This window comes from Anarrhichthys ocellatus, unplaced genomic scaffold, assembly GCF_004355925.1.
Source record: "Anarrhichthys ocellatus isolate YVR2014 unplaced genomic scaffold, GSC_Weel_1.0 scaffold217, whole genome shotgun sequence".
NCBI lineage: Eukaryota > Metazoa > Chordata > Actinopteri > Perciformes > Anarhichadidae > Anarrhichthys > Anarrhichthys ocellatus.
The window spans coordinates 63,758-74,960 of NW_022280247.1; the positions used below are offsets into that span (position 1 = coordinate 63,758).

Genomic DNA, 11,203 nt, shown 5'->3' on the forward strand with positions numbered 1-11,203 from the left:
AAAAACCCTCAGCATCCCAGATGCTCCACATTCAGCGGTTCTTTAGTTGTTCTCCTGTGTTCTCGTAGAACAGAGAGTCTGAGCAGCAGACTGGGTGTGTCACCGTCAGACAGTAATTATCAGACTGGAGGACGTAAACATGGATCACACTTCAGACCGCTCTCCACATCATCCTGTCGATGAACAAACCAGGAATCAGAAGAACCACCTCAACAAGCCCCAGAACTCTTTTTAAGGGTTACTTGAAGAACCAAAGGATGCTCCTTTAGAACCCTTCAACATGCCCCCAAAAAAACCTTTCTCAAAGAACTTCAAGACCCGATGAAGAAATCTTCAGCCCACTCAATAACCCTCTAACCCCCCAAAGTACCTCTGACAACTCCGGCAGTAACCGTAGAACCCCAAGAACCCCTTCAAGCTTTCGGGTATTTTTAAGAACCCTTAATACGTTAGATTATCCATCATCCTTTGAAACCTCCTCATAATCTACAAACCTTCTGAAGAACCCCAGGAACCTCCGTAAGTACCCCAAACATTTAGAACCCTTTGAACCGGTCCAAAGACCCTTCCCCAAAGAACCGCGAGTGCTTTGAAGACCACCTGGTGACGGTGGCCGGGTGAAGAAGCGGAGCAGACAGCTAGTAGCTAGCAGATAGCTAGCAGACAGCTAGCAGCTAGTGACCTGAGACCACACCCACCTGTCACTCAAAGAGGCCACGCCCTAAATTATACCTAACTTTAAGCCTTAATATAATTGACAGATGAACAGGAATGTTATCTATAGATACCAGAACTGTTTATAGTACCAGACTGTAAACATGTTTATTTTTGCTGTAGAGTTTCACTTAGACGTCTATGGGGACTCTCTCTCTTTAGGAGCCTCAAGTGGCCGTTTGAGGAACTGCAGTTCAGCGTTGGCTTTATTTCTCAGCACCAAAGTTTGCTTCTTGGACATCGTTTCTGAACTGCAGGTCTACTAGTGAAATACTTTATTAAGGTCACCTGGAAGTTCCATAAGAAGCATTCGAGGCTTCCCCCCGACACCTGGACCGTTCTCAAGCACCTTTTAACGGCTTTTCAGAACCCTCATGTTCTCTTAAAGAACCCTGATGTTCTCTTAAAGCAGAGGTCTTCAACAGGGGTCCGCGGAGGTACTGCAGGGGGGTCGTGACACTTTTGGTTAATTAGACAATTTTTCATATTTTACATTTTTTAAAATTTTTTTTTTTTTTTTCCCAAACATGAATGTGTCCATTATTTTAATAGTTCAGTATTGTATGAAAGATAACAGGTATGTTTATGCATGGCAGTGGCACTAATAGGCCATCACTCATTTTTCATTTCCACTTTTATGTTTAAAATGAAAACATCAATGAGAATAGCTTGTATGCATGATTGTCATGCAATTGACAGACAATGTTGATATTGGCATTGGTATCAGTTGACAAGGTATGTTTATGAATGGCACTAGGCCCAGTTTAATATAAAACACGATTTTATACAATATACAGTATATAGTCGGGGGTCCCTGCTCCATGTCTCTATCAGTTTGGGGGTCCTTGGCCTGAAAAACGTTGAAGACCCCTGTCTTAAAGAACCCTGTGACTCTGCATAAGTCATGCAGAACTTTGAGGGAAGTCCTTTATGGATCAAAGGATCCTTCAAAACATCCAAACAGAAAACTGATATGAGAGCAGACTGAAGACTGTGTGTGTGTGTGTGTGTGTGTGTGTGTGCCTGCATGTGTGTGTGAAGAGGAGGAGGAGGAGGAGGAAGGGTAGGCTGGCTTGTTTTGTCTGAAACACAGGAAAGGGGCCGGGTTAACTTAAGCCTGACTCTGTGTATGTCTGTGTGTATGGATGTGTGTGGGTGTGTGTGTGTGTGCAGACAGACAGAAGGGAATGTGTACACTTCTAGAGTTTATTTCTTGAATCTCACCACAGATTTTCTACACTGTAAAAAGTTACTAGTAAGTCAGTACTAACAAGAGTCAAGCTAGTGATTTATTAAAACTAGTAATAATGTTAATGTTTTATTAATAATGTTAATTGTTAAGGTGTCGCTTTGCGTAATTGTGATAACATTTCTCAATATTTTTGCAAAATCAATTGATTAAACCATTACAATAATCATTAGTTAATAGTTCAAAATTAGCTCAACAGTAAATGAGTCAGACGAGCTTCGCTAACGTTAGCTTTGTCTGTTATAGATATTAGCATGCTAACATTAGCTATGTCTGTTACAGATATTAGCACGTCTAACGTCGCTAAATACTACAATACCCATGATCCTCAGCTGCTGTCGCCATCATAACGTACAAAACCCATTGTATCCCAAACTGATCCAGAATCAGATTTATGATGAATTTTATGTTCCTGTCAAATTCTGTGATTGGATGATTGTTCGTGAAATGCACCCTGGGAGTCGTAGTTGTCTTCTGTCCTGAAGTTTTTATCAAAGAACTAAAATGTTTTGTCTCCTGAATGATTTGTTTTGTTTCTGGTTTTAAAAATAAAGGAACAAAATGAAGCTGACTGACTCGTTACAACGGACATTTTTTACAGTGTGTGTGTGTGTGTTTTGTCTGTAGACCCTTATCCCTGCCCTTCACCTGTGCACACAAAACACACTCTGCTCTGATTGGCTGTAGAATTATTATCCAATGGGAAGATTGGGTTTAGGGACCGCATTATGTCACAGTGTCCACACAACGATAGAAGTACAGGTTTGTGTGTGTGTGTGTGTATGTCACGCCAAACCACGACCATGACATCATGTCTGACCTCACGTGTGTGAGTGTGTGTATGTGTGTGTGAACATCACACATAAACAGCTGAAACAGAAAGAAACTTTGATTCTATTTATAAACATTCATGATGTCATCATGTAAAATGTTAAATAGGTCGTCTGTCTTTTAATTACAAGCTGTTTGTAGGTTAAACATGATTCTGACCTTTAACCTTTTACCTGGTTCTGACCTGAACCTTAAAACCAAGTCTGACCCTCAAACCTTTGGAGAAGTGAGAACAGACCAAATGTCGTCCCTCTAAAGATGTAAAACTCACATTGGTTCTCACAAAGACAGATATGCAAGTACACGCACACACACACACACACACACAGTGTTTCCATGGTAACCTCTGTTCACCATGACTCAGTTCTCAGAGTTTATTTAAATTGTTTCCTGTCTCTGACCTGTCTGTCTGTCTCTCGTCTGTCTGTCTCTCACCTGTCTGTCTCTGACCTGTCTCTCTGTCCCTCACCTGTCTGTCTGCAGGTGGCGGGTAGGAAAGGCTTCCCTCACGTGATCTATGCCCGTCTGTGGCGTTGGCCCGACCTCCATAAGAATGAGCTGAAACACATGAAGTTCTGTCAGTTTGCGTTCGACCTGAAGTACGACAGCGTGTGTGTGAACCCCTACCACTACGAGAGGGTGGCGTCACCCGCCACAGGTAGACCTCATTAATATTCATGAGTACAGGACGCCTCCTCAGCTCATTGGTCACCATTGTGGTCTCTGTCTCTGTCTTCCTTCAGGTCCTCCGTCTCTGATAAAGGAGGAGTTCATGCAGGACTGTCTGCAGGTGGACCTGCCCCCCCACTCTGACCCCTACAGCATGTATCCCAGCATGCCCCACTCTCCTCCAGGTCGGACTGTCCATCACATCTGTTTTATTTCACGTAGAGAGGATAAGTCCCCGCCCCTTCATGTGGACCACCATGGCAAAAAAACACGAGAGAGACAAATAATGTTTAAATTTAAATATATTATGTTTGTTAAATTAAAAAAATAAAAGTCTAATTTTGACGTAAAACTGTTGAAGTGTAAGACTGAAAATACATAATTAGAAAGACGACACAGGAGACAACCTTTAAAGTGAAGTCAAAGCTTCATGTGTTAAAGCTGCATTCTCTCTAGTGTCCACCAGGGGGCGACTCCTCTGGTTGTATAGAAGTCTATGAGAAAATGACTCTACTTCTCTCTTGATTTATTACCTCAGTAAACATTGTAAACATGAGTTTATGGTCTCAATCTCTAGTTTCAAGTCTTCTTCAATACAGCATGATGTTCATTTAGTACATTATGGTCCATTTAGAGTCACACAGACCATAAAGCAGGGGATGCTTTAGGGCGGGGCTACACGGTCATTGACAGCTAACTAGCCAAGCTAACAAGCTAAACTCCGCCATTGACTACCGTACTGACTAATGTACTAAACATTCAGATGAATGTTGGTGTTGTTGACGTCCTGCGCTCTGTTTTGCAGGCAGCACCTCTATGACGGCTACACCTCTGTCAGCTGTTGGCTGTGGGAGGAGCGGTGGGGGGGTCTGCAGCAAGGGCCCCGGACTCCTTCAGATCGCCCCGCCTCAGAACCACAGGGACCACGCCTCCCCGCCTCACCCCCCTTTGCCTCCTCACCCTCACACCAACACCTCCCCACACCAGCCCGACTACAGCAGCCCCCCCAAAACTGGTACTGTACTTACACATATCAGTATTAAGAGTACCAGTAGTACTAATAGTTATGGGAGTAGTTCCATTAGTAGAAATATTAGTAGTAATCATAGTAGGCATATAGTTCCTGAAGCAGTCCCAGTACAAGTAGTAGTAGTAACAGCTGTACTAGTTGTAGTAGCAGTAGTAGCAACAATTTGAGTACAAGTAGCAGTAGCACGAGTAGCATTGGCTGCATAAGTAGTAGCAGTAGTATTAGTAGAAATATCAGAAACAGTAGCAGTATTAGCAGTAGTTGTCATGACAGTTCCAGCGGCATTTCTATTATATTTAGTAGTAACAGTTAATACAAGCAGTATAATCTGTTGTACTAGTTGCCAGTAGTAGTAGAGTAGAAGTAGTAGCAACATATCTAGTAGAAGTAGCAGTAGTACTATTCGCATTAGCAGCAGAGGTAGTAGCCGTCATTATAGTAGAATTATCAGTAATAATACCAGTAATACTACCAGTAGCAGCAGAAGTAGTAGCTGTAACAGTAGTAGTAGTAGTAGTAGTAGAAGAAGTAGTAGTTGTAGCAGCCGTTACAGTAGTAGTAGTAGTAGCTGAAGTGATCGTAGTAGTAGTAGTAGCAGTAGTTGTAGCAGCAGTGGTGGTGGTAGTAATAGCTGTATTAGCTGTAGTATTAGGCGTAGTACTACTAGCAGTAGCAGCAGAAGTAGTAGTAGTACCACAGTAACAGTAGTACTATGAGGCAGATACTGACCTTTGTCCTGTTTCTCTCTGCAGCCATCTGGCCAGGTAATAGCCCCGCCCCCTACAGCCCAGCAGGACAGAGAGGGCGGAGCCACCAGCAGCCTCCGTTACATCATCACCACCACGCCCCCAACACTCACTTCTGTATGACATCATGAACAATATCAAACTGAAGTACTGCAGTAGTAGTACCTTACTGTTGTACTGTTCAGTGGTAAATTATACTGAGTCTAAATGTTTGTTCCTGCAGGGTCACACCACCACAGTACGGCTCCGTATCCACAACCTGTGTCCAACCACCCAGGTACCCACTCTGTCCCAGAATGTTCTCACTTTTAAAAAATGTTTCCACTTTTAAAAACCTTCCAATAATGTCTTCACTCCCCCCCCCCGTCTCTGTCTCAGTTTGACTATCTCACTTTGTCCCCCCTGTCTCATTTTGTCCCTCAGGTCCAGAGTTCTGGTGCTCCATCTCTTACTTTGAGTTGGACGTTCAGGTCGGGGAGATGTTTAAGGTCCAGTCCAGCTGTCCTCTGGTCACGGTGGACGGTTACGTCGACCCTTCAGGAGGAGACCGTTTCTGTTTGGGACAGCTGAGTAACGTCCACCGCACCGCCTCCAGCCACCGAGCCAGGTGACCAGTCCCACCAGTACAAGTCCCACCAGTACCACTCCCACCAGTACCAGTACCAGTGGTATCAGAAGGAGGTGTAATGTCAGCAGTTTGAAACTCACACGGCTCGTTCTTCTTCTGCGTCTTGTTTCCCTGCAGGCTCCACATCGGTCGGGGAGTTCAGCTGGAGTGTCGGGGGGAGGGGGACATCTGGATGCGTTGCCTTAGCGACCACCCGGTGTTTGTCCAGAGCTTGTACCTGGACCGTGAGGCGGGCCGAGCACCTGGAGACGGAGTCCACAAGATCTACCCCGGAGCTTACATCAAGGTGAGTGTGTCGCTATGCAGATGGCTCTCTGCTGTTCAGCAACAGATCCTCACAGAAGAATATTTCAACATTATTATATAATTATATTATATTATAACTTATAATCGCTTTTTCTTTTTAGCATATGACGACTTATTAGCTGGAGGCAGAACAATTATATGAACACGTTAGTGAACGCTGGCTAGCAAGTTTTGTTACCTTGTTTTTTATAACAGCTGAAATCTTCAGTCACTCACTGGACAAAGACATGAACATTGCTGTCGCCAGATAAGTCACAACTTTTTTCAGATCATTTTCTGTAACCAGTGTAGCATTAAAGCATTAAAGCACTGTGGAATTAGCAGGCTAGCTAGTTAGCTTGCTAATTCCACCGTGCTTTAATGCTACAATAAGAAGAAGAATAGAAGCCCAACAGAGAGTCATCTCTCTGATGGTTTAGTATGTTAGCAACGTCTCTCACCTGTCTGTCTCTCACCTGTCTGTCTCTCCAGGTGTTCGACCTGAGGCAGTGTCACAGACAGATGCAGCAGCAGGCAGCGGCAGCTCAGGCAGAGGTGGTGACTCAGGCAGCAGCGGTTGTCGGTGCGATTCCCGGGCCGAACAGCGTGGGGGGGATCGCCCCTGCAGTCAGTGAGTATCACCTGTCTATCTCTCTCTCTCTCTCTCTCTCTCTCTCTCCCTTCTGTCGCTCTGAGCCCAGATGTGCTGAGTGCAGGTGTGACTTCCTGTTCTCCCTCCAGGTTTGTGTTCAGCAGGTCTCGGTGTGGACGACTTGCGTCGGTTGTGTATCGTGCGGCTGAGCTTCGTTAAAGGTTGGGGGTGCGACTACCCGCGTCAGAGCATCAAGGACACGCCCTGCTGGCTGGAGGTCCACCTGCACCGAGCGCTGCAGCTGCTCGACCAGGTGCTGCACGCGCTGCCGCCACGAGACCACGCCCTCTGACACAGGTGGGCTTCACCTGTGTGGCTGCAAGGTGGGCGGGGTTTAGTTCACCGGACGGCCAATTGGCCGAGAGACAAAGCCGTTCGGGAGACGTCACTTGAACCCCGTCACCGCCTCCTTGTCGGGGGGTTCATAAACTCCGCCCACGCGCCGCAGCTCATTGGTTCGGTTCAGAAAGGCTTCAGACAATCAGCCAGCATCACTTCTCTCCTGTCAGTCAAATAAGTTTCCATGGTTACCAGCATCCAGTGTAGCTCATTGAGGGGTCAGTTCACCGGTTTATTCATTATTCATTATTTTCTTCAACATTTCTGTAAAGTTGTTTTCGAGGTGACTGAGACTGTTGGTAAAGGTTCCCCGGACTAGACGAGGTCCAGATCCAAAGACCTGCAGCTACCCGCAGGGTAAGTGATGAATAGATGGATCATTAGTAGCCCCCCCCCCCCGCCCTCACTATCTGCAGTTTAAAGTTCAGCTTCTTCAACCAAAGATTGTGAATTTCAATATGTGAATTACAGTCGTCGTCATGACGTCTCTCGTTGGTTTGTGAATGTTTGAAGACTCGAGTTCGTCATTTTGGTTGTCGCCATCTTGTTTCTTATCAACCAGTGAACAGGAAGTGACCATATCTGGACTGAGGAGGAGTGACGTAGAGACGCCGTATACATCTCTGGTAGAGACCTGCCAATCACTGTGTAGCCCCGCCCTAAAGCATCCCCTGCTTTATGGTCTGTGTGACTCTAAATGGACCATAAGTTACTAAATGAACATCATGCTGTATTGAAGAAGACTTTATAAAGCAGTAAACCTTCTCAGTATTTCTCTGCACAGCTGCTTCGAGTTTTAAAACTCACTTTAGGTTTGATGGCGACTTCACCTCCCTCACTTCCTGTCTTCTATCTGTAATAAAAAGTATACAAATGACCCAAATTACTTTAAAAAAAAGAAGAGAAGAAGAAACTAGAGACCACTCTGTGATGTGTTTCTTCCCCTAACTTCCGGCCCCCTCGGTGTCCCAACTGGTAAATATGTAGAGATGTTTAACTGGTTTTGGTGAAGCTTTGTGGGCCCTAGTCCAGTATCTGCATTGGTCCAGTATCTGCACTGGTCCAGTATCTGCACTGTTCCAGTATATCTGCATTGGTCCAGTATCTGCATTGGTCCAGTATCTGCATTGGTCCAGTATATCTGCATTGGTCCAGTATCTACATTGGTCCAGTATCTGCATTGGTCCAGTATCTGCACTGGTCCAGTATCTGCACTGGTCCAGTATCTTCCCTCAGGGCTCCTTCCTGTTATTCGTCACAGTGCGTCTCATCATCAGGACGTCTTTATGTTTGTGAAACCTGAGATCTGGACCTTGTGAAGTCCTGGTCTCACCTGTTGCATGGTTTCTAAACTAGTGTTTAGTAGTTTGGGTGAACTGACCTTTTAAAAACTAGAAAACATTAAAAATATATATTTTTAAAAAAAGTACCTGCCAGAATCAGCTGTTCCATTTTCCACAGAGTGATGTCATTGTTTCTTTAGTGGTTATTTATTTTTAATAATTTTTTACCAAAGATTAATTTCCTGCCCTTGATGACATCACATCCTGTTTACTCTGTCAGATTATTTATTCTGTCTTCAGTTTTTTTTCTCTCTCATCTTTTTTTTATTTTTATTATTATATTTTTATATTCTAAAAGCTTTTATACTGAAAGGGTCTAACTGTAAAATCTGCTGTTTATTCAAAATAAAAGTTTTCTTATAAAAAAAATCATCTGCGTCTTTATTTTCCTTCTTGTTTAGAATCAGAAGCTCAGAATTATTTATATTTTCAATATACTACAACTACTACCTGCAGTACTACCACTATACTGATACTTGTACTGCTATCACTATTCATTATACTACAACTACTAGCTTATTACCTGCAGTACTATCACTATACTGATACTTGTACTGCTATAAATATTCATTATACTACAACTACTACCTGCAGTACCAGGGTGTTAAACCAATATAATATAATCATAAAAACATCTTAAATGTTGACATTGCAGAGTAAAGATAACATAGATTTATACTTGTTGTTATTTATGAACTGAAGGCATCAGTGAAATATGGCGCCAATGAGGACAAAGAGTGGGCGTGTCTAAAGTTTAAATGTTTCATGTTCGCCTTCTCATTGGTTACAACGAAGTAACGCCTCGGCGGTTATAACCAATCGTTGAGAAGAGTCTTGCATAATGAGCTGTTGTGGGAGGGGCTCAACGAGTGGCTCATCATCAAACCAATGGGAGAGCAGCGTCTGAAAACAGATGAATATTCATAATACAAGGGGGCGTGGTCTCGCCGTGGAGGTCGGGCGCGAGCGAACATGGCGGTTTAGTTCTCGCCTGATATCTTCTGGAGGAAGACGCGCAGAGAGCCGTTTATCTTCTGTTTCGGAGGTTTTTATTTTATTATTATCTGCTCGGACTCACAACATGGAGATGAAGAAGAGGATCAGCTCAGAGCTGAGCAACAGAAACCCAGCGGAGGTGAGTAAACCTCAACTACACCATCATCGTTTAACCGGTCACGTTATTTACAGAGGGACCCGGATGGAGGCTCGAGACCCGGAGCCGAAAAATATAGATGCTAAAAAATAAAAAAAAACATTCCGCGCGGAGAGGACGTCAAGATTTTATTAGCAACATTTTGAACCCTATAAAAAATGGCGCGTTGAACCAAACTCTATTCTTAAATCTGCAGCTTCTACCGTTACTCGGTTATACGTTTAACCGTTTCTACTATTCTTCACACCCTGCTGGTCCATTCGGCTCACACTAAACCCAACAACAGTATACTAGTTTAGATTATTCGTCTAAACTAATAGTCTAAACTAGTTGGTCCTGCGGTTCCCGCCCGCCCGCTGTGTGTTGGTGATGTAAACAACATTCTAAAAACTGCTCTTTTCTGAAGGGAGTCTGGCACGCGGGTGTATCCATAAAGAGTCGATGTGTCCGACCGACAGATGGTCATCGGTGGGTGAATGCGCGCGCAGACAGCAGCTGTGTGTGTGTGTGTGTGTGTGTGGGTGTGTGTGTGTCACTCACGTGCACGCTGGGAGTTCATCAAAGAGTGTTTGTCAGACAGGATGAGTCACTCCCTGCTGTTGTGATCTGAAACATGAACGTTTTTCTCTGTTTTGGTCTGAAAAGAAAACACGTTTTTACAAATACATAATTTACAAATGTTTATTTCTTGTAATACCACATATTTATGAATGTAGTCCAGGTTTTTAAAGAGACTCTGGAGTCTACATGTAGTTCTGGTCCAGGTCTAAAACCACTAAAAGTAATAGCTCAGGGTTTTCTCAACATCTTAAAGTGTAAATGGTGTCTGTAGCTGAAAGTATGAAGAAGAAGGATTTAAAAGTTAAAGAAGTTTAAGAGGATTTGAAGATTTTCTCCATAGACATCCCATTTAAAAACAACAACTGCAAAAAGCTTAATAACTGAAAAGGTTTAACGGTTGTAAACTAGATGAATATAGCTCCCCTCTCCTGAAAGAGCTCAACGGTTTCTGTAGCTTAAACACTGTGGAAGGAGAAGAAGCAGCCTAACTGATGATCATTGTCTGAACTACAAGACAAAGCTTCTGGCTCCTCATGACTGAGTGTGTGTGTGTGTGAGGACGTGGTCACGTGACCTGTTGTTGTGGTCAGGTGGTGGAGCTGGTGGTGGAGAACTGTCGCTCCAGTGACGGAGAGGTGGAAGGTCTGACGGACGAGTACACGGAGCTGGAGATCCTCAGCATGGTGAACGTCGGCCTCTCGTCGCTCTCCAAGCTGCCCAAACTCCCCAAACTACGCAAGGTCGGCCTCCACACTTCCTGTTCCCACAATGCATCACTGTGCCGCTATTTTTACTCTCTGCTTTCTGCCTCACGTTTGTCTTTTTCTTTGGTTCCTTTCTCTTGTACGCTGACTCAATGAAGTACTGATGTGTGTCTCTCTCTCTCTCTCTCTCTCTCTCTCTCTCTCTCTCTCTCTCTCTCTCTCTCTCTCTCTCTCTCTCTCTCTCCGTGTGTGTCTCTCTGTGTGTGTGTGTGTGTGTGTCTCTGTGTGTGTGTCTCTCT

The 11,203-nt window shown here is 44.1% G+C and overlaps 2 protein-coding genes across 3 annotated transcripts in view; both read left to right on the forward strand.

Annotated features, from left to right (window-relative positions):
• The window catches only part of LOC116400910 (mothers against decapentaplegic homolog 4-like), an 8,653-nt gene extending 1,380 nt beyond the window's left edge, over positions 1-7,273 (forward strand). The window contains exons 2-10 of one of the 2 annotated variants that reach the window (XM_031879015.1): positions 3,278-3,452; positions 3,538-3,648; positions 4,269-4,478; positions 5,246-5,356; positions 5,463-5,516; positions 5,663-5,846; positions 5,985-6,153; positions 6,645-6,783; positions 6,894-7,273. In XM_031879015.1, the coding sequence (XP_031734875.1) occupies positions 3,278-3,452; positions 3,538-3,648; positions 4,269-4,478; positions 5,246-5,356; positions 5,463-5,516; positions 5,663-5,846; positions 5,985-6,153; positions 6,645-6,783; positions 6,894-7,096 (1,356 nt within the window). In that variant the 3' untranslated portion in view covers positions 7,097-7,273. Of the gene's footprint in view, positions 1-3,277; positions 3,453-3,537; positions 3,649-4,268; positions 4,479-5,245; positions 5,357-5,462; positions 5,517-5,662; positions 5,847-5,984; positions 6,154-6,368; positions 6,587-6,644; positions 6,784-6,893 lie in introns of those variants that run through there. The other variant, XM_031879016.1, reaches the window with a different exon arrangement.
• Positions 7,274-9,411: 2,138 nt separating this feature from the next.
• anp32e (acidic (leucine-rich) nuclear phosphoprotein 32 family, member E) overlaps positions 9,412-11,203 on the forward strand; it is a 3,076-nt gene continuing 1,284 nt past the window's right edge. Inside the window, exons 1-2 of the mRNA XM_031879017.1 lie at positions 9,412-9,621; positions 10,791-10,940. Coding sequence (XP_031734877.1) covers positions 9,568-9,621; positions 10,791-10,940 — 204 coding nt within the window. The 5' untranslated portion in view covers positions 9,412-9,567. The remainder of the gene's footprint in view (positions 9,622-10,790; positions 10,941-11,203) is intronic.